Genomic DNA, 25,275 nt, shown 5'->3' on the forward strand with positions numbered 1-25,275 from the left:
TTAGTTGTTCATACATGATATGAACAATTTTTTACCACTTGAGACAAATCTACAAAAATACGCGGATAATATATTAACTTAAATCATCGATAACAAAGATGCAATAAACCTACCTCAATCTATTCTGGATAGCGTAGCGAACTGGGCTACTGTTAATGGCATAAAACTCAATCGTTTAAAGTGCAAAACATTATCGAGAGGGGGTCATCACCCTAATCAAGTTGCAACTCCTTCGCCAGTTCTTTTAAACTCTAAACTCGAATCAATTGATTGCCACAAGTTCCTAGAATCCTAATAAACAAAAATCAAAACTTGAATGATCAATGGATAAAAGTTCATAATACTATTAAGTACGTACCCTACTTACTGAATCGCCTTAAAAAGATTGGTCTTACTCAATTAAACGTACTTCAAATTTATTGATCTTACGCACTCAGATTCTGTACAGCGCCCCTAAACTCTCGTCTTGCAGTATTGCAGCAAAAAAAGAGCTACAACTAATCCACAACCAATCACTCAAAGTTATTGAGATCGATGTTATAAACTCACACCAATTCAATATCTGTCACAATATCGAAGAGCTTATGGATAAAACAAATATAAAATTACTTAAAAAAATCTAACCCAACACATGCAATAACTTCAAAACTTAAACCTTAGGCAGAAACCCTGACAAATTATTATATAAAACTAAACTGCTAACACTACATTGTATCAAAAAACGTTTGTTCAGAAATATTTACGTATATTTTGAGATGGTATTGAAAACCTCTTACCTTTGTAAGTAATTCACTATAAGTACATCTACCACTTTTCATTTTTAACCTAAGATATTAATACTCCAGATGCATTATAAAGAAAAAATTGTAAAATTGATTTATATGCTATGCAAGTTAAATAAATACTTATAAAATGAATAAAATAAGATAAAAAATATATATATATATATATATATATATATAATAAAAATATTATAAATATTTCAAAAATCAATTATAAATATTTCAAGTATTTCTAGAAGGAGTTATTACAGTTTAGCCTCTAGTAAATAAAATGTAACTAATTAATTTGATGGAAATACTGAAAATTTTTACCACAGATTCTAAATAATATTTTCTGAAATGAAAAGTTTCTTATAAAACCTTAGTCAAAATTTTACGTTTCTTTTAACATAGTTTGAAAATTTTGGGTGAGAAAAAAACACCCGAAAAAGTCCTTTGGAGGGGTGATAATATGAACCCTTGGGATACTATTGCAAGTGGTTTTAAAATCAACCATAACCGTCCGAAAAAGAATTTTTAATTTTAATATTTTTATAGTAAAAATGCTCATATTATGAATTTTTTTAAAGAGTTTTATGAAGTAAAAACATTTTTATAAGACTAAATTGATTTTTTATTGCAAATATAGAATAAATAACAACAAACATTCTTAAAAATTCCAACTCTAACAAAAAAATTGCTTTTTCTTCTACAAAACTAGAACCCACCACATCTCTAATGTTAAACATCAGTTTCGTTTTGATTTCTTGTTAATCCACAACATTTTATTAAGTTCATCATTTTTGTTTAAGTATTCAAACTAAAATTTATAAAATTTTGTTGGAGGAACTAAAAAAATAAATTTAAAATGCCCAATTCTGCTAAAACTCATGCCGAGTGTCGAAGCACAGTTTGCATTCTTTGCATGTCAAAATGTGATCGAAGTATAACTCCTTTCTTGAAAAGCAGATCGGCAAAACACTCTCTAAAACCATTAGACTTTAATGATGATCATCTTCCAAATGGAATGTGCCCAACCTGTTGTTTCATTCTGCAAAAAATTGATGACGGAAAAACATCACAGCCATTTTCCAAATTGTATAATTTCAGTTCAACTGCTGTAAAGCAATCAACAAGAAATTCTCCTGCATGTGACTGTATTATTTGTCAAATTAGTAACTCAAAGGGCAAAAATTCATCTACTTTGCACAGTAGTACTACTTAAGAGAAATCATATAAAGTTAAAGAACGATGCACAAAATGCCTTGCCGGGATTTTTTTTAATATTTAATATTTTTTATATATATATATATATATATATATATATATATATACATATATATATATATATATATATATATATACATATATATATATATATATATTATATATATATATATATATATATATATATATATATATATATATATATATATATATATATATATATATATATATATATATATATATATAAATATATATATGTATATTTCGCCGTCTGACAATAATTAAAATAACTAAGTGTATAGAAAAAAATTCACATGACAGGAGCAAAAAGAAGACTATTTTGTCACAAAGCCCCGTATGTATCGTATATAGGGGAAAGGCGCCTATGATGGCATAGCACCTATGATGGGATACCGGTCATATTTCCATTAAAATTGGTTTTGGTAAAAAAATGATTAGACCTACATGACAATACTGACTTTACATTAGTTTTAGTGAAAAAACGTCCCTTGTGCACAAGTATTGTTTTTATAATCAACAAAAATCGATTTTGGGATGTGCTGTTGTAATTTTATTTCCTTCATATATTTAAGATTGTGATTTTACTATTTACTGTGTAGAAATGAAATTTTCATGCATTTTATATTCAAGTTTTGTGCATTTAGTGAAATAGCTACTTTAATTTTATCTTTTGAACAAAGCAGACACAGCTTGTTTTAATGAAAATGATGACTTTTACCCATGATGGCATACTGACGAGTTGGGGGTGTTGAAATATTGACGAGTTGGGAAAACCTTTTTTTTTTATAAGAAAAACTTATTTTTAAGTAAAGTTAAAAGAAAGCGATGCTCCAAAATTTTTTTTTGGTCCAAAAAATACGTAAAACGTAATATATCCTATGCGCATGCGCAAAATTTTACAATGCTGGTGTGTAGCATGAAATGGTAAATTAGGATGGTTTCGAGTAATTTCTAGCTTTTCTGAGGGAAGACTCTAAGGTTAAATGAAATCATTAAGTTACCCTCGATCCTAACTAGCCCCATCCTCCCCTATGCCATCATAGGAGCAGTGGTTGCCTATGATGGCATACTTGTGCTTTTTTTTGCAATAAGAATAACTTATAAAAAAAATAAAACTGATGAAAACTCCTAGAGTAATTACTGTTCTAGATGTAACAAGGAATGTATCCATATCAAAACTTTTATTATTGGTCTTCAGGATACTGAATAATGAAGCTTCAAAGTTAAGTATGCCATCATAGGCGCCTTTCCCCTATACCATACATAGCATAGCTTATAAAAACCGTATAAGATAATACAAAATCTTTTAAATATTAATTAAACTTGCTTAAAAATTATATTTTAAGTAAAAAAAGAAAGAAAGAAAAAAATAAACAAGTAAATAAAAAAAAAAAATTAAAAGAAAACAAAAAAAATTGTTTTTTATATTTTATATTCCTACTTTTTTTTTTTTAATTTCTTTTGTTAAAGTGAAAATAATTAAGAAAAAAATAGATTTGAAGAAAAATAAAAAATAAAAAGAACAAAAAACATACATATATAGATAACAAAAACAAAAAGATATAAAGTGAATGCACACACTCACATATAAATACATGGCAAACAATTAGGGGTACTTTTTACATAAGATTTCAAGAATATATAGTATAAACTTTTTTCATCCTCGATAATAAACAAATGATTAAGTTAAATCGTGTAAAAATCGTTAAAAATTTTACAATAAATTTTTTTTTTTTCTTTTATATGTGCATATATAAAATTAATAAATATATTCATATTTATATAAATCAAATCAAATAATAGTACTCTTATTTAACGCCTAAGGAGAAATTCAATTCATTGACGTTTAGTAGAAGAGTTTGCTTAAGTTTTGTTTTAAATTGGTTGAGCGAAGAGAGTGTTTTAAGATCACCATTTAAAAGTGTATTCCATAATTTAGGTCCTCGCTTTGTGATTGAGTATTTAATGGCTGAATAATAGGTTTGGACTGACTAAAGTTATTTTTTGAGAATCTTGTGCTGTATATATGATTTATTTTTTTAAATATTGAGTAAAAAAAAGGCGATGCCGTTTTTTTATCAAGTTTAAACATAAATATAAGAATTTGATAAAGATTTATTTTGAAAACATTTAATATATTGAGTTTACTAAAAAGTATTTTTGTATGGGAGAGTTGACCTTCATTTGTGATAATCCTAATGGCATATTTTAGTTTGCAGAGAAGTTTTTTTATTTTTGTGAAAACCGGATTTATCCCATAAGTGCACCCCTGGAACTAAAAGTACAAACCTAATTGCACTTGCAAAAACAGATGCAAAACGTGCAGAAATTCTTGCATCTTCTGTTTTTGAAACCCAGGATGCATCTCCAAATGACAAAGTGCGACTGAACATATCAAGTGGGGGACCTAAATTTCCACTGAAACTTGGTAAGTGTTTTTTCACTTCTTTTTGCGCAACATATTGGTTTTCATTAGGTACAATTTAATCCATTAATCCGTTTTAAAATTCAGGCAGAGCCACTCTAACACAACTGTTTAAGGATCCTCATCCAACTGAAAGCCTTGTGACAGTTCAATTTAACACTGGTTTGTCCAACAACCAGATGAGGCAACTTGTTTTAAATCTTAACTCTGCAGGCCAACAAAAAATTGTTGAGTCATATTTTGCTAGGAAACTTGCAGAGCAAAGAAAGTTGCTCAAAGATCACTTTTCTGTTATTAAAATTAAATGTTCTGACATTGACCACCTTAGAGATGTTGTTAATTGTAATAATATTGGCAGCCTTCTTCAATTTATGGTATCAGCAAGATCTGTCTCCGAGGAACATCTAATTAAGATTGGACTTGATGGTGGAGGTGACTTTCTTAAGATGAGTCTAGGCATTATCATCGTAGTCCCAGAACCAACCAGTTCCGTCCTGAAAACTCATAAGCTTTGTATTTCTTCCTTTAAAGATTCTGGAGTAAAGAAACAGTTGATTATGGCAATCTTTGAACGAATGCCATAAAACTATGAGAAGATTACAAACCTGTTGAAACTCGCCAATATTGGTAGTTTTTCCTTTGTCTTGTCTTGTGACATGAAAGTTGCTAACATTCTTTGTGGACTTCAGTCTCATGCTAGCAAATATCCTTGCTGTTGGTGTGATGCAGACTCTTCAAACCTTGGAAAATATGGTGCACTAAGAGTTTTTGGAAGCATCAGAAAGGCTCACTAAGCTTTTGTTGCTGAAGAAAAGTAATGAAAAGGGTGCTAAATGCTTTTGAAATGTCATCATTGTGCCCTTGCTCAATATTTCATATGAAACACTCATTCTAAAAGCAATACCACCAATAGAACTTCACCTACTGATGGGTGTGATCAACCACCATTTCAAGAGTCTAGGCAAAGTTTGGTCAGAGCTCAAAATATGGCCAGAGGTTTTAACCATTCCTCTCCAACCCTTTCATGGAGGACATTTTCATGGAAATCATTGTCGAAAGCTGTTGAAAAATATTGATATTCTTCAGCAAAAGGTTGAAGCAGCAGCTGTGAGTGCAGCATTTCCCTATGTTGAAACATTCAGGCAATTTGATAAGTTAGTTACTGCATGTTTTGGAACCCATCTGGAAGAAAATTTTCAAGAACACATTGAGAACTTTAAAGCTGCATACCTTGCTTTTCCAGTCTCAATCACTCCAAAGGTCCACACTGTGTTCTTTCACGTGTTCCAGTTCACCTCCATGAGGCATCAAAGTCTTAAAATATACAGTGAACAAGCTACTGATACTTTTCATGCAAACTTCAAGCCTCAATAACAACGATTCAAGAGACATGCACTTCATCCAGAACATGGACTGCAATTACTTAACTGTGCTGTAGACTACAACAGCAAACATGTATAGAAGTCAAAATCAAAACATATAACGGGTGACAACTAAAAAAACGAGACTGGATTTAAAGACACATCTCTTTAAAGGAATAAAATTTTAAAAATAGGAAAACTGTTTTAGAACGTATTTTTATTCTAGTTTTTAAACATTTTATGCGTTTTTATTTTTTATAGAAAAATGAATAAAAAAATAAATTCAAAACAAGAAGAGATTAGAAAACGTGTGTATGAATTTTATTTAAATTACAAAAATGCTGGTAAAAAGTTCACTTATGACCACTTTAAAGTTGAGAATATACATAAAAGTACTATCTACAAGATAATTAAACGTGCTGAAAGTGAATCTGGGTACCAAAGAGTTCAAGGAAGTAAAAGCTAAAAAATGACCTGGACAAACATTGAAAGGCTCAAACTCATGTTTGACCATAAAGACGGAGTTTTTCAACGACAGGCAGTTAAAAAGTTCAACTGTACTTAGCAACACATTAGTAAAACATTAAAAAAATGAACAAATATTAAATCAAGAAAAAAAAATGACGATTCCAAAACGCTCTGACCAGCAAAAAGCAGCAGGTAGAACTAAGTGCAGTCGATTGTGTCAGAAATTCAAAAATCGTAAACCAATATTGACGATGAGTCTTATTTCACGTTAAATCACTCCAGTATCAATGGAAATGATATATTTTATACAAGTGATGTAAAATCTACTCCGTCTACCGTTAAATACCAAACAAAACAAAAGATTTAAAAGAAATTACTTCTATGGATTGCTTTTTCTGAAAATGGAATTTCTCCACCTTATTTTGTACCAAATGGACAGGCTGTAAATCAAAAAATCTATTTAAACAAATTTATTAAGAAGAGACTTATTCCATTCATCAAAAAGTATCATTCAGATGGTCCATATGTATTCTGGCCAGATTTAGCATCATCTCACTATGCAAAAACAGTAATCATGTACCTAACCAAGGAAAACGTGGATTATGTTGAGAAAGCGGATAACCCTGCAAACTTGCCACAATGTCGTCCTATCGAAAATATTTGGAGTATTTTGAAAGGCCTTGTCTACAAGAATAATTGGCATGCAGAAAATCTTAAAAAATAACGTTCTAGAATCAAGTATTGTCTAAATAAAATTGATATTGAGCTCATACGGAGCCTAGCTCAGTCTATGCCAGGCCTAGTTGATAAAGTCAGAAGAAATGGTTTAATTGAGAACAACTGATTATATATTTAAAAACTAGAATAAAGATACTTTCTAGAACATTTTTCCTTTTTGTTTTATCTTACTTCTTTAAAGAGATATGTGTCTTTAAATCCAGTCTCGTTTTTTCGTTGTCACCCGTTAATAGTGGAAAACGTGATTTTATTAGAATTCAGATGTTTTAACTATATGATGAAATCCATTATGATATTAGGAGAATCAAATTGTAAAATTATACAGAAATTTGCTTTGTTGTTCTTGCTTTTTCAATTGTTTTTGTTAAAAAATACATATTTTTGAAAAAAAAAGCTCAGAATTGGATGAATTATTAGCCTTATTAATTATTAGTACTAAAGATAGTTTTGAAACTTAGCCAGTATTGAGAAAAACAAAAATGCTATCTCTCACGGACGGAAATCGTTGATTTTAAAATCACTTGTTATGATATCCTATGGGTATGTACTACCATCCCTCCAAGGGTTTTTTGGGTGTTTTTTTTTTTTGATGACTCACCCCAAAATTTTCAAACCGTGTTAAGTTTTGAAGAAACTCTTTGTTTATTTGACTGGTACCTCTTTCATCAATGATATTATTTAGTTTAAGCATGTACCCAATACATTACTAAACAAAATGTTATATTACGACTTAGTGGAAATATCCATTCGAATCCAAAACCATTTCTTGAAATAAAATAACCAAAACTTGTCTGATTTGCTTCTGACATTTTATTATTTATCCCAGAATATAAGTAACTTAATTATAGCAAAATTTAATGTTTACAATTTGATGCACTCTAAAGTTGACTGAGCACAAGTATAAAGAGAAACATAACCGTTAAAAAAACGTTCCATGTTTCCAGGCAAGTTTAATACTATGACTATGGATATACATATTAGATATGTATTGATTTATATGCCGGGCCCTCCCCAGTTGGCATGCTTTGTCCGGAGGACGTCCGCCAGACGTTTTACGGACGTCTGGACGTCCATGAGACGTTCAACGGACGTCCCACAAACGATACGTGCCTACTGGGTCTGTACCTCCGGGCCCTAGTGGAACTTTTTAGATGAAATTTCTAAATAACTCCAATATTCTTTCTAAGTAGTCATTGCAAATATCTCCAACAAAGTTCATACAACCTTTATTTAAGCCAGTTACTGTTTCTCAAAAAAACATCTTGTTCTTTTTTTTGATATTCATTAGTTCTAGCATTGTTGTGATAAATACATATCCCTCTTGTTTAATCTTTTTTAGTTAGTATTATAAATATATACACAAACTTAAAAACTTTTTTTTATACTAAGTTTAAAGAATTTAAATAAAAATTAAAGCGCAGGAAAAACATCTCCAATCACTTCTGTGTTTTATAGCTCTTATCTTTAACTTGTGAAACTTATGAAATAAAATTTATTTAAAATATTGTTATAGTGATCTTTTAATTAAAATTTATGTTTCAAAAATTCTTTTACAATCAGAAATTTAAACTTATAACTCTTTTTTAGAGTTTCTATCAGTACAAACCTTAGAAGTGGAAAAACTTCTTACAACTTTTAAAATACTACCTAAAGAATATGTAGTATCGCTTGAGGTTTTTATAACTAGTTCTACTGATTATTGGGTTAATATAATTCATTTTACTATTGGAGGTAACTATGGAAATTACGGAGACAGAACCCCCAGCATTGCTGTTATTAATAACGTAATGCAAGTTTGTTCACCTGTCAGTGGTATTGTTTCGTATTGTGACTTCTCAAAAGAACTCATGCTTAATCAGTGGATAAAAGTCAGAATAAGTCAGTTATTATATAATGGCAACTACAATTATACGTTTCAAGTAGATCAGGAGACTGTTAAGACATGTATTAATACTCAACCACAAGAGTTTACTAATGTCAAACTTTATGCCAGCGATCCATGGACTTCACCACTACCTGGATATATAAGAAACCTTGTCGTAAGAAATGCTTGCTCAGGTATAACTTTTTATTCAACTTTACTATACTTTATTTTAAGTTAAAATTATTTTGTGTATATATATATATATATATATATATAAATAAATATATATATGCGTATATATATATATATGAAGAATACACGTGAAAAAACGGCATAGTCGCATTTAAAAAGTTTTGAGAAAGTATATATTAATCATTTAGAAAAGTTTTCATATAAATCATAGAAGTAAACAAGAAAAAATTATTTCTTGAATAATTTATCTGAAGTTTACATTTTTAATAAAATATTTGTAACTTTTATTAAAAACTTTTTTTTTCTAACTTTATACAAAGACTTTTATAAATAATTCATAAATACTTTCTTAAAACCTTTTAAATGCGACTTTGCCGTTTTTTCCCGTGTACTCTTCATATATATACAGGAGCGAATACAAAAGTGTCTTATACCATGTTGTCAGTGACGAAACCTGACAAGTTTCTGCAAACAGATTACTTCTTTCGAGCCATCAACGAATCAACTTTGTTTATATTAACAAGATTGTCGGTTTTAAATCTTATTAGAACATCTTTGATCAATTTATAAGCCAAGTTTTGATGTTTAAACTGATATTGTATTCTACCTGTCGAGGTTCCACAAAAGTATACTTTTTTGAGAACACTTTTGTTAAATAATGATGCGGTGGAGTACAACTGCAAGCAATCAAATGTTAACTGATGGAGTTAATGTGTAGTATAGTTTACTCTAAAGAATTTTTTTTTAAACAAATCAGAATGCTACTTTCAATATCAAAGAAGCAATTTACCTATCTAATTTTCTCATATCCTGCAAAGTCTAATTTTGATTAGCATGTTTTGTAAATTAATTTTTGCAACCTCTGCGAACCATAGTTTTAAAAGCAAAATTTTTCAAAATTCATTTTGTTGCAAAAATATTGAAGATTGGCAATCTAATATTAAATTTTTTATATTTTGTTAACGAGTAATTGCAGTAAAACAGAGGAGCATACTTTCTACTTTTAGGTCATTGCTTGCATTTCTCTTAAGTTAAGAATTTTTTCATCTTATTATTAATAAAACTATATTGAGAGCCACAGTTTAATTGTACTGAAACTGGATTAATGTTATGCGCGGCGGGATTTTGTCTGCTTGTTTCTACTGAAACTGGATTTACTTTTTTTCGTAAGGATAGGTCTGTTTTGTTTTTAGGGAAAAAAATTTTTTATCCCTCCATCAATTAAAATAAGCATACGGCAAAATTTGAAAAATGATGATTTAAATGGCATTGATTCTTTTGTCCAGCTTTTTTTAAAAATATATTTCCCATATCATAAGCTGCTTTTTCTGGATGCAATGCCTTCCAGTTGCATTTCGTGCTATGTAGGGGCTGGGACTGTTAAAACATTTATATCATTTTCAAACCCAAGTTAATTGAGTCAAAACAGGATTATTTTTAAAGTGTCTGTCAATTTTTACGAAGTAATTTAACCTCTCTTAAAACCCGTTTTTATCATTCTTATAGGTTAATCAGGAAATCAAATCTTTTCAATGAAAAGTTAAAATATGTAAAATGTGGCTCTTGATAATAGTCTAGCAAATTACTATTATTCAGATTTTTACCAAGATGCTTAGTTTGGGACAAGTAATAATACTAACTTTACGCTCTCCGTTTTTAGCTAAAACTTGTTCCACCACTAAATCAGTAGTTTTATCATTTGCGCAGGTTTATTGGCGAAAAGAAGGACATTATTAGCAAAAATGCTGCTTTATTTGCCAAAATTGCAATGTAAAACAACCATACGAATAAAAATTAAAATAGTATAATCACACGCGGTCCTACTGAGTCAGGAAATTTAGAGGATGATCATCAATCTATTTATGATAATTGATAAATTGATAAATATTTGACTATCCTTAAAGTGTATTTTGAATGTGTATAAGTTAAAAGAATGCTTAAAAGAGAAATGCCTCATTTTCTTCTTCTTTCTCTAGTGGGATTATCAATCAATTTATTCCCGCGTCTTCAGGTAACGCATTTTTGTTAATTAAAGTTAACAACTATGGAAAATATTAATTGGATATTGCAAAAGAGCTAAAATACAATTTTTGTTTCACAAAAGTGTGACCTGGCGCGGTCACACTGGTCTGACTGATTCTTTCAATCAGTCGATATTGAAAGAATCTTTAAACGTTATGCTGAATGTAGAAGTAAAAATATTGTTTTTCCATATTCAGTTAATGATCTACAAGAAAGGCAACTCAATTAAGAAAATAGAGATAAAAAGAAATGGATTCAGTTGTGTGCAATCTGTCTTAATTCAACGGGTTGAACATAAAAAATATAATCCTTAACCCAAATGTTTATAGTCTTCTTACCCTTTGATCTATCTATTAAAAATATCCAATTCCAGTCACAGAAACGTGGTTCACAATGGCATTCCTAACAAATTTGTTGACTGGACAAGTAAAAATATGGGTCTTTGTAAGTCTATTCCGACCTTTTCTATACTTAACTATGACACATCAATCAATTATATACTTATTCCATATTTATTTTGATATTTTTAGTAGTAAAATAATTCATTTTAAAATATTGTTTTAGGAGGGAAAAAAATTAACATGCGCATTTTTTCTACATGCGTAGAGCTATGAAGAGATTTATTAAATACTTTTCTTCTAAACGCTTATCTTTGATGGCTCAGAGGTTTTGTGCGATGTCATCAATTTTGTTTTGGGGGTTCTAATCCTCAGTTCGGCGTAATAAATTTTGATATTATTTTAAATTTGCCTAAAATATTTATTGCAAAAAAAATATGTATAGGCAAAAAAAACTTCTCATTATGAAAATGAAATTTTAAAATTTTCTCATATTATCTGCTCGATTGTTCAATATAAGCTTGTTTGTAACACTTATGACGCTTTTTTAGCAAAGATGATACCATTTTAGTAAATAGAAATTATCAAGAGAGGAAGTGTCATGGTAAATCTAAAATCGAAGTTTCAAATTTTTCATTAATGAGATAATATGTTTTATGTTTTTTCAACCTTCTCAATTTTTTTAAATACAATACATACAGTGTTATATAAGTGGAATTTTTACACTTGCATATAAAGTATTTGTACATATATATATATATATATATATATATATATATATATATATATATATATATATATATATATATATATATATATGTATATATATATATATATATATATATATATATATATATATATGTATATATATATATATATATATATATATATATATATATATATATATATATATATATACATATATATATATATATATACATATATATATATATATACATATATATATATATATATATATATATATATATATATATATATATATATATATATATATGTATAAATGTATATTTATATATTTAAATATTTATATATATATATATATATATATATATATATATATATATATTTATATATATTTATATATATAAATATACACTACGTCCATATTTAATCGAATAGTCGTACTTTTTGATATAAGATATCAAAGTTTTACTTACTATTGGGAGAGAAACTGTAAGTCTACCTGAATTATATGCTACCTACCTAATTATTAAGTTAACAAAAAATTTAAGTCCCATTAGATTAGTTTATAATATACTTGTCTTTTAATCAGCCTTTACGAGAATATCCACTATACATGTTCTTGGCATTCTATCTAACGACTTATCCAAATTGTCAAAATAAATATTATGCCACTAATTAGTAAGTTTTTTCCACATCTTGTGCATTATTAAACATTAGTTTTGACATTATGGTTAATTCCTCCCATTAAAATCCAATAGGAGAGAGATCTTGTGATTGGAGAGGCTAAATCGTTTTATTCAATATTTGATCGTTCTCGAACTTAGTCAAATAACTTGAAAAATTTTTTGAAAAATTAAGTTTTAGATATAAGCATTAAGTTAATTTCTTCTAAAAAAGAAATAGCTTTCTATTAAACCATTTTTCCGAAGGGTAGAATTTGATTTTATGATTTTTTGTCATTATTCTCTCTATTTTAACTAAGTAACCTGTTGCGTTCCAACAAAAACAACCCCACACCTTAACATTACATTTACAATGTTTTAAACTCAATAATACACACTATTTTACCATACATTCAACTATTCTTTTTTCCAGACAAACAATCTTATCTTGAAAACTAAAATCTTTCATTTAGGTTTGCAGGAGAAAATTGCATTTAATGTTTCCGCCTAAATACGCTGAAAAATTTTGTTTCAAAAAGCGTTTGCACAGTCAAAAGTTCAAAAAAACACTTTTTTTTGCCTTAAATTTTACAAATATCACAATCTAATATCCCTTAGATTCAAAATTATGTTTTAATAAAGAATATTTGTATATGCATTCCAAAACTACTATATCAGTATACAATATATTAATATCAAACTTCTTTTGATTTTTTAGTAGGATAAAAAATCAAAAGAAATTGATGTTAAAAATTTGTTCTTTAGCATGGCATTATTTAAAACAACTTTTTTAAAAAAGAATTGCATGTATTGCTAAATATATATAGATTGAATTATAAAGTAGCTTAAACCAATACAAATTTGAGACTGTAGATCTTCTGACACAAGTAAGTAATTACAAACACAAAAAAATACTGTGACTGAGATTTTTCTCATGAGTGTTTTTAACCCACAACTATTTAATTTCAAATGTGTTTGCTGTTAAGATCAACAACACAACTCAGAAGTTTGTCTTTTAGGCCTTTATCAGTGGATCTTGAATTCGGCATGCATCGATTCAGTGGTTTACTCATTGAAAACTCCAAGCCCAGTTTCATTTTTTTCAAATTCCTTAATGTGATTAATAATTGCATGTGCTTCGAGGGTAACTGGAATTCCAAGAGCTTGGTAAGAATGCTTAAATTCTGAAATATTTTGACAGAATCCTGCCTCCAAGATCTTTAAAAGCTTTTTTTACACATTGAAGCTTTCTGAAGCAATCAACAAAAGGCATTGCTTGTTATTCACAATGCTTTTGGGCAAGACTCTTAAGAATGTCAACATTCTTCAACAGTTTTTTGCATTCATTTCCATTGAACTGTCCCCCATGATATGCTTGCATTTGAAGGTGCAAGAGATTTGGCCATGCTTATGCTTGATCCTATATTTCAAGGAGTAGTTTGAAAATATGGTTGAAGATTCCAAAAAAAGATGGAGTTCCATTGGAGGAATTACATCAAGAATAAGCTCATATTGTGTGTTAGGGTTATTTAATGGAGGATGGACACCATTTGCATAATTATTAGTCGATTTAATTTTTGCGCCTAAAGAGAGGAATCCAGCATAGCTGTTGCATAAAAGACTAAATACTCTTGATTGGCCAAAGTTTGTAAGGTTGTTAAATTCGAAATCACACCAGCAGCATAGGTGTTTGCTAATAATACTGGATACAACATAAAATGTTGGCTACTTTTAGGTCGCATAAATATATGTAAGACATTTTTAACTTGTATGAGGCTTAATAGTATCCTAATATTTTCATATGTTTCAAGAATATCTTCTGCTGCAGCAACACTCAGCTATTTTTTTACTCCACCATCCTGGACAGAAAAACTTGATTGGAGACATAATGATCCTTGAGTATGACTTTGCTTGGAATATGTGTCAATTATGCTGATAATAATTTTCAAAAATGAACCAACTCCACTAATTCCAAGTTTAATTAAATGATGTGATGTTAGTCCTCTTACTGAGAGAATATGGTTGATTAAGGCATTTAAGATCTTGCAGTGAACAACTTTTCGAACTTGGCTTTTTATTTCTTTGTCAAGAATGAAAACATTTGATTTCATGAAAAAATCTTCAAATTTTTTCCGGAGGTTGTCAAGTTTTCGCTTCACGTTTGCCTCTAGTGCTTATTTTTTTTCCATTGAGTTGTTTCAAGCTGATGCAAGCCTTTTCCCACCAACATTGGAAATATTCGTATTGTTTTGAATTTTGATCAATGTTTTAGCTGTTTATCATGTCAGAACTTTAAAAGATTTACCTCCACTTGCTCGACTATGTTTGGCAGTACCTCCTGGAGCACCATCTTTTTTAAAGATTAAATCAGCTGCTATTTGTTCAGCACACTTATGGTCCTCTACAGCAAGTTTCTGTACATTTTTCCACCTTGTACCTTTATTACAAAAGTAGATGTCCTTTCGCAAGTGCTGACAAGCAAATACTGCATCTTTTTTCAGCTGGCTATAATGATGAAGGCTTGAGACTGAAAGCTTTAATACGATCAGTTTCAGGGTAGACTTAAGCTTTGATTTGCCCACCCTACAAATTGTATACTGGCAAGCACCAGAATACTTTGTAGATAGCTTAATGATAACAAAATTGAAATTGTACAAGTCTGGTATTTTTTCAAAAATACTAACAGTGTCAAGCTGTTGTAGTTTGCTTCTACATGAACTGCAAATGCCTGTTGGAATTTTATCATCATTGAAATTAATATTACACTTAAAAATATTCTTGACTCTTTCAATCAAAAATCAGTTAATATGCGATCACTTTTCTTCAAACATAAAAAGCAAACAAGTTTTCAACAATCATCATGATTTTTTGCTGATTTGGGCATTTTTTGACAAAGACAAATTAATTTTTAACAGAAATGCCAATTTATTTGTTTACAGTATTTCAGCGGCAAAATTTTGGCGCCAACTTATTTCAATTATATTGCCTTTAAATTTGAAGTTTGAATAAAGAAGGAAAAAAAAGTCAAAAAATAAGTTAATACAATCTTGTAAAAAAATATTTGCAAAATTTAACACATACAAAAGGTTTTTTTAGTGACTTTTAGCAGTGGAAATGCATTTTAAAAATTAGGTTTCTTAGTGCAAATTAGACAAAAACTTTAAATGCAATTTTCTCCTGCAGACCTAATTAAAGGATTTTAATTTTCACCATAATCTATAGAACCACCCCTCTAATGGACTTTTTGGGTCATTTCCAAAGAGGTTAGGATCACTTTTTGGACAACTTTGTCGAGTAACTATGAACCATTGTATATATATATATACATATCTATATATTTATATCTACTACAGCATATAGCAGCAGGCTATTTCAGTATGACGTCACACTGCTGACCTAAATCAGCAGTATAATATATATATATATATATATATATATATATATATATATATATATATATATATATATATATATATATATATATATATGTATATATTTATAGGCCCGGCGAAAGTTGAGTACAATGGTTAATTTTCACCCAGGCACCAAGGCTTTGAAGACGCCAAATTTCATTAAAACTTTGCTTTTCACGATAATATAAAAATATATAAATATATATTTTAATAAACTAATATACTTATTCTATGTAAGAATAAGTATATATTAATTTATAATAAAAACTATAATACAGGGTTATTCATTTGTATTTGCGCCTCTATTCTTTTTTATATGCGTGTTTATTTATTCTTATATGCGTATTTATTCATTCTTAAATGCGTTTTAAGAAAGCACAGTTTTTTTAAAACAAGTTGTTCTTGTTTACTGATAAACGAGATTATTAAGCAAAATTAACGGAATTTCAAATGAAAAACTTGTTTATTTGAATGAAACTGGACTTAATGTGAACACCAACAGCACTTTTGATTATTCGCTAAGAGGTGCGCCAGCAGTTTTACAGTTGTCTGCAAATCGTGGCGAGAATGTTAGTTTAATTTCTGCTGTTTCAACCAAGGAAGTGCTGGCTTATGAAATAAAAACACTGATAAACAAATAAAACGTTTATGCTGAGATCTATTAACTAGGTGGTTTTTTGAGACAAATTAAATATGCTGATTTCAAATATGAAAACCACTTTTTACCATCACGTCAAGTTGTAAAGATATTTGGGTTCAAATCTTTAGTATTTGGGGTAAAATATTGTCGAAAAAAAAGTTTTTCAAAATTATGTCAACCTCGGTCTCAAAAGAAGCGTATTTTCATATGGATTTAAAAAATGTAATTTATTTGTAATAAAAATAAGTATTTTTTTGTATTTTTCCTGAGAAACATATTGTTAAAATTTTTTTAAGAGTCTTTAGCATTTTTCACATAATTTTTTTTTAATAAATTTTAAGAAAAAATATTTATCTTTTCTAAAATTTCTATGAAAATAAGCTTCGTTTAAGACCCAGGTTGACATACTTTTGAACAACTTTTTTTTCGACAATATTAGGGACTTTACCCCCAAATACTAAAGATTTGAACCCAAATATATTTACAACTTAACGTGATGGTGAAAAATAGTTTACATATTTGAAATCAGTATATTTAATATGTCTTAAAAAACTACCAATTTAACAAGATTTCCACACAAAAAATTTATTGGTTTATCAGTGAAATTGGAGGCTGAAATGCAGATTCATTTTGTACTTTCATCACTATATGTTGGCACCAGCGATTAGGAAGGCAGATGTGGAAGCGCTTGTGCTTGTTATGGATAATTGTAAGTTCCACTTGAATCTTTTTCTGTTAGGCAAGCACTAGCCTCTCATTGCATTACTGTTAAGTATCTGCCAACAAACACGCCACAGCTCAATCCAATAGAAGAATTATTTTATTTTTTAAAACATACTTACAAACAGGGAAGAAGGCCTCAAAATACGGGTGGAGTAATCAGGAAACCTAAAAATATTTTGGATACTAAAGAGTTTAGTTTCATTTCATTTTACAATCAAATGCGTAGTTATATAAATCCATCGCTGGCTCGGCAACTATTTTTTAAATAAATAGCAGTGACAACGATCTAATTTAAATATATCTATATAAAAACATAAAAGCCTATCTATTGTTTATATAAAATTATACAAGAGATTCTATGAGTAGTTGACTCACGAACAAACGCGCATATAAGAATCAATAAACACGCATATAAGAATGAATAAATATGCATATAAGAATAAATAAACACGCATCTAAAAATAAACAGATACGCAGATAAAAATAAATAGACCCGCATTTAAAAATGAATTGACGCGCATATAAGAATGAATAACTTTGTAATTCAAAATTTTTAATTTTCTTAAATTTATTCAGTTGGTATAAGTGTCAAATTAAAAATTTTTTTGCTAATTCAAAAACAAATCCTGACAGGGTTGCCGAGAGAGAAGGGCAAAAGGGACATTGGTGCTCCGGGTGATAAGATATTAGGGGCGCTAGGAGACGACAAAAAAAATCCTAATGAGATTTTAATGACAAAAAAAATTTGTTTTTATTGATGAGACATAAAATATATATAATTTTTTTTTGTTGTTTTTTTGTTTTTTTATAAACATCTTTGCTTCCAACAAGGCTGAAAGCAGCCACTAATAAAAGTTGGAAGTTACTGAAAGAGGAAAGATGAAGATTGTAGAGTAAGATAACGATTGACAGACGACTTAAAGGATTGCAAATTATATGAGTCAGGAAAGCAAGATGAAGGAAACGAATTCCAAAGAGCTGATGTTCGAGGAAAAAAACTAGACGAATAAGCGTTTTTGGAGCACTTAGGAACAGTCACAGAAAAAGGATGACCCTTAATTGAATGACGATTAACACGAGAATGAATTATAGTAGATGGCACAAGAGACGCTAGCTCTTTAGAGCAGTGCCCATTATAGTATTTGTAGAAAAGGGAAAGAGAAGCAACATTACGACGATGTGATAATGGTTGGAGGTTGGCTGCAAGAGCAGGTCCAACTATGTTTATAACGCGTTTTTGCACCTTGTTTAAAAGAGAAAGGGCATCATTAGAGGATCCGCCCCAGATATGGCAACATTATTCCATTCAAGGCCGGATTTGAGATTTATAGAAATAGAGAATAGAATTTGAAGTAAGAAAGTGACGAGCTCGATAAAAAGATGCAACCTTAGCAGATGCTAATTTTGCAACTGAATATATACTTGGTAATGCGTATGGCAAATAACTTGCTTTATTTATATTACCAAAGAGTTATAGTTTTAAATAATTTATTGCATTAATAAATTATTTAGCAAATAAATTATGTAAAACTGTAATATAATCATCAAGTCCTATCACAAAGAACCGCTGTTGAAGAAGTTAAAAAATTGTTTAAAACCAAAAACTTTGGTGCGTTTTACGCTTTCTCATCAAACTTAGTTTATAATTTAAAAGTTTTTTTTTAAAACCGTGTTGCAAACCGTTGGAATAAATTAGCGCGTAGTGTAGTTTGACGTACTTACAGTAAATTTTTGAAAAGGATTTTTATGATGCTATTTTAGCTGCTTTCATGTCAACCGTCTGCATATAAAAATCTGATGTTGGTTTTCTTCATCAATATATAACTTTTTATGAATAAGTTTTATTGATTGTCGTAATAGATAAATAAAAATCTAAGATTTTTTAGATTTCAGCTGCAGTCCCGCTAGATTCCATCTAGCGGGATTGCAGATTACCGCTTTAAAATTAGCTGAAGCTCAGATTACCGCTATAAAACTAATTGTAAAACAACCACGGGAAACTACTGCTGCTCTAAAGCTGTTGCTTTACCTTCAATCAAAACATCGACCCATGATAAGCAGATGACTCGCCTCAGCAATAAAACATTATATTTTGCAAAGCGAGTGTTGATAGCGAAATAGAAATGAACCTGGATATGCAATTTTTTTCCATGAGTTTTCCAAACTTAAGCTTAAAGTGATTATCTTTAATGTTTTTATTACATTTAACAAGATCAATTTAAAATTGGGATAAACTGTTTTGTTAAGATTCTCACTCATCTGATTGAAAGATCAAGAACCGGTAAAAATTAAAGCTAAAGATATTTTGCATCTTATTAGTTTAAGGTAGTCTTCATTTTTCCTTTCTGCTAAAAACTTTAGGGTTCTTTCAACCAAATAAACTCAAAGAGTATATATCCGATTTTCAAACCTATATGCATTCTAGTTCAAACTTTTTAACACAATGCCAGTACCTGTTGTAGAAGATGAACGACCTTTAAGTAAACTGAAATTGATTTAAAAAAAACGATTTCAGGGCCATTATAAAACAAAAGATTTAAGAACTTTATCTTTTGAAGAATTGTTTTTAAAAAGTTCTATTTTTAAGATAAATTATTTATAATCTTTTATAAAAATTGTATAAAAATGCATAAAAATTTTAAAAGTTATTTTGTTAAGGCGCAAAAATATTTTTTCACCTACCTTCAAAATGTCTAGCCCCGGGCCTATATATATTTATATATATATGTATATTATATATATATATATATATATATATATATATATATATATATATATATATATATATATATATATATATATATATATATATATATAATTGATTTTTTGGCAAGATTAAATAAAAATAAATACATAATTTTTACTACTAAAAGTTTCAAGCGTTTAGCAATCATCAGGTAAAAATACATTTTCTTTTTTCGTTAAAAAATATGTTCGTAGTTAGAAGTATATTTTTCATTAATAAGCATCGCGACGTTCAAAAACAATTATAAAACTAATACTATTAGCGAGCGTGGTTTGGCTTTTTAATCCATGGTTCGTGGTTGTCAAGCAAGAACTTGTTTTCATGACGACAGATATTACTTCTGTTTTTTTATTTAATCATTCTTGCGTACCTTTGTATGATGTGATGCAATATGATATTTGTATGATATATATATATATATATATATATATATATATATATATATATATATATATATATATATATATATATATATATATATATATATATATATATATATATATATATATATATATATATATATATACTTATATATATATATATATATATATATATATATATATATATATATATATATATATATATATATATATATATATATAATATATATATACTTATATTTATATATAGTTTAGTAAAAACACTTATCTAGATTTTTCTTTAACAATTTATTTATCTATTATCAGGAAGAATGTCTAAACATCAATAAAATTAAACTATGGAAAAAATATTTTACAGGAAGTTGAGAATTGTTGTAATAATTAAGCAGGGTTCGGAAAATTTTGTATGCGCAGATTAAAATAATGTATTCACCGATAAATTGTGCGCATACTTATGCGCAAAACTTTTTTTTAATTTCAACCGTAACTGCTTTGACAAGACTGTCAGACAAAAAAACGAATTTTAATTCTAGTTTTTATGAAGTTTCCAATGTGCTTTTGAAACAAAAAAATCATCAGTTTTAATAGTGAACTAGTGAATGTAAACAGTTGTAAAAGTTTTAAATGAATTTAAAATAGCGAATTTAAACAGTTTTAATAGTTAACAACTTTTAATTTTACAATTAAATCTCTTTAATTAACACACTTTTATAATTAATAACTTTAAGTTATTAATTATAAAAGTGTTTTAATTAAATAGATAAGCAAGTAAAACGATAAAAAACTGAAAAATGTATAGTTTAATTATACGTTATTCATCAAACAGAAAAACAATGGAAAACTTTACAATAGTTAGATATTTGCAAAATCTCGATATAGTAAATTATATTATATTTATTATATTATTAATTTATTTTGCCGTGTTTTAAAAATTACAAAAAAAGATATTACATTAATAAAAAATACTGGCCGGAGCAAGAAGAAGACAAGATGTCTTATCACCGAGCCCCATCACCTTAGTGCTCTAAAACCTGATTAAAATTCACATACCTAATAAATGATAAATAACACAGTATAAACACACACATTTTCAGCAATAAAATAATTTTTTGCTAACAATATTCAGCGAAATAATTTGAAAAAATAAAAAAGTGCAAACAAGAGAAAATCATGAAAGTTATCAACCCACACTTTGTATAAAAATGCATAACATATAAACAAGAGCTATGTCTTACTAATACAATAAAAATAAGAAATAAAAAACTAATACAATAAAAATAAGAATTTGGGCTGGTTAATAAATATCAACAAAAAAATAAATGTAAAAGCAGATTTGCTTTTATGTGTATTGTTCATTACTAATGGTTTTTAAACCATTAGTAGCAAAAGCTAAAGAAAATGCAAAAGTTTAACTTATTATTTTAAGTGATTTAGTTCAAACCTTTTTAAATTCTCAAAAAAAATATTAAAAAAGATATTTGAAATCTAATATATCAAAATCCATGTTTAGCAAATGCCGTTTTAAATTCGCCTTAAAATTTTCCAAAGTACTATTTAAAACGAAGTTTTGTTTTTCATTAAAAATTGGATAAAAATTTTTCCAAACAAAAGGTCCCCGATATTGAATTTGGTACGAACTTAATTTAAGATGTATTATTGGAACGACAAAGTTATTCTCTGAAAATTTGGTAGGGTATTCATGAGAGATTTCATTAAAATAAGATTGAAATGTTACTGGAGATAAACCACGTTTTGCTTTAAACATAAATAGTAAAACTTGATGAATATTAAGCTTATAAATATTTAAAGCTCCAAGCTGACGTAAGTGAGGTTCACATTGAGCATTTCTGGTTGCCCCAAATATTATCCTGCAAGCATGTTTTTGTTTGTTATAAATATTCTTTAGTTTAGTGTAATTAGTGCTACCCCAAGTAACGTCACAGTATGAATGATAACTGTGTATAAACGAAAAATAAAGATTTTTTAAAGACTCATTATTATGAAAAGGTTTTGTTCGGTATAAAACGGAAATATTTTTTGAGATTTTACCTTCAATATACTTAATATGAAATTTCCATAACAGTTTTTCATCTAAAAGCACTTTCAGAAAGTTTGTAGTCAATTCCATTTTAATTATTATGTTATTGATTAAAAGATTGGGTAATTTAAGAGGAATATTCACGGCTTTACTAGGCTTATGGAATAGGATAAATTTTGTTTTCTCTGCATTTAATGAAAGACGGTTAATAAATCACTCATTGATCTAATTTCTCATTTACTATTCTAAAAAGAACATCAATATCTTCGTGAGAATAAAATAAATTAGTGTCATCTGCAAATACAACAGTATTGAATAGTTTTGATGCTAAATTTAAGTCATTTACATAAAGTAAAAATAATAAACGTCCTAAAATAGAACCTTGAGGTACCCCACAAGTTATTAAGTTGTTTTTTGAGTTTTTTGATTCTTTAAGTATAAATTGCTCTCTGTTAGTTAGGTATGATTTAAACCAAAGTAAACTTTGATTTTTGATACCATAATTTTCTAGTTTTTCAAAAGTATCTTATGGTTTGCAGTGTCGAAGGCTTTAGATAAATCAATAAAAAAACCCTCTTGTATAGCAATCACTATTAAACCCATTTGATATATGCTTAACCAATTTAACTATTGCATGGTCAGTGGAATGGTTTTTTTTAAAACCGATTGATTAAAGTATAAAATATTATTTTCAGTTAAATATTTATAAAGCCTGTTATACATAATACGTTCAACTACTTTCGAAAAGCAGAGCAAGACTGAAATTGGTCTGTAGTTTGAAACATTAGTCTCATCACCAGATTTGAAAACTGGTGTTATTTTTGCATTTTATCTGGAATATGACCTGATTTAAGTGAGAGATTAAAAATATGGAATAACGAGGGTTCGATAATATCAAAAATAGATTTTATTACATTGACATTAATTTGATCTATGCCTGCACTTTTATTTTTTATTCAGACTATTAAAAACATTATGCAGTTCTTTTTTGTTTAAAATCGGTTTGTCCTTAATTATATCAGTCGTAGTAAGATATGAATCAAATTTTTTTTGTCCCAATACAATTTTTGCTACTAAGCTTGGACCAACATCAAGGAAAAAATTGTTTAATTTCTTATTAACATTTTTGTGAAATACTAGTTTTCCATCAATAATAAGTTTTTGGGGTAAGTTGTTTTTTGCATTTTTTTTTCTTCCCAATCAAATCTCTAATAACACTCCGCGTTTTTCGAGCGTTTCCTTTGATTTTTCTAGTAATTTAGCGTAATAATTAACTTTTGATTGTTTTTAAGTTTTTTCAAATAAGGTTTTATAATGTTTGTAATTTATTTCATTTTTATAAGTTTAATTTTTTAAATATCTATCATACAATTTCTGTTTTCTCCTTGATGGTTTTAGAAGGCATTTGGTCATCCACGGGGATATAAATGACTTTGAATTTATTAATTTTGCTTTTAAAGGAAATGTTTTTTCATACATTTTACAAAATTGGTTTAGAAATAAATCATGAGCATTAATAACATTGTAGGATTGCAGAATAAGATTCCAATCGACGTAATCATTTAATAATTCTTTAAATTAGCTTATGGAGCTTTCATTGATTTGTCTCATTAATACTGTTGATTTGAGGGTATGATTATTTAGTATTGATATATAAAACATATTATAACTATTATTATTTTGAAATCTTGATAAAACTCTTTGCTTGGCTTTTAGAAAATAGATAAACTCTATTAAGAGATACACTGGTATGAGAAAAATAAAGTCAAGTTCATCTTGCATGGTGTTTGTAATTAGATTAGTTTGATTCTTTAATTAATATCTGAAATATTTAAATAACTGATGAAAAACTATATAAATGCTACTTCTTTAATAAACTTTTTTTTTTCTCACCTATCTCTTTCCTATACCCAACATATATTCGTTTCCTATTATGTAGCGATATGTTCTGCTATAAATCAGACGACTTGGCTTGTTCATGGCCGGCGCGGCCAAAAAAGTAATTAAATTTATAAATAACCCTCGTTAGGACCCCAAAATAACAAACAAACTTCCATTTTTAGGGATTATATAAAAAAATCTTTATATTTTGAAAAAAGTCTCCTTAGTTTGCTAAACCCCACCACCCCTAAATTAGGGGCGTGGGGTGCCTAACTGCGGTACTGCGTAAAAATAATGACTAGCTAGAGAAAAATTATATCGGTTTCTAACGCAGTGTTAATAAAAAATGTATTCAATATATTTTTATATATAACATCTGACAAAATAGCATTTTTGTATTTAACAAAAGAACAAAGTGATTTTGTTATATCTCCAAAAAAGGGAGGGAAAATATTGGCGTTAAAGTAATTTAAACAACTTTTTTTTATTTAAAAATGAGCAACGGAACAATCTCAAATCAAAGGAACTTTGATCCCCTAACAACTTTTTTAATTTATCAGCGAAAAAAACTCAAACTTTAAAATAGATTGTCTTAGTTTGAAAAAACATGGGCTTAAAACAATATAATTTTAACGTCGCGGTTCGTCAACCCACACAGAAGTTGCTTGTT

At 28.3% G+C, this 25,275-nt stretch overlaps 1 protein-coding gene across 1 annotated transcript in view; it reads left to right on the forward strand.

Annotated features, from left to right (window-relative positions):
• LOC136091662 (uncharacterized) overlaps positions 1-25,275 on the forward strand; it is a 71,882-nt gene that overhangs the window by 11,103 nt on the left and 35,504 nt on the right. Inside the window, exon 3 of the mRNA XM_065819370.1 lies at positions 8,589-9,059. Within this exon, the coding sequence (XP_065675442.1) occupies positions 8,589-9,059 (471 nt within the window). The remainder of the gene's footprint in view (positions 1-8,588; positions 9,060-25,275) is intronic.

The sequence above is a fragment of the Hydra vulgaris genome, chromosome 15 (genome assembly GCF_038396675.1).
Source record: "Hydra vulgaris chromosome 15, alternate assembly HydraT2T_AEP".
Classification (NCBI taxonomy): Eukaryota; Metazoa; Cnidaria; class Hydrozoa; order Anthoathecata; family Hydridae; genus Hydra; species Hydra vulgaris.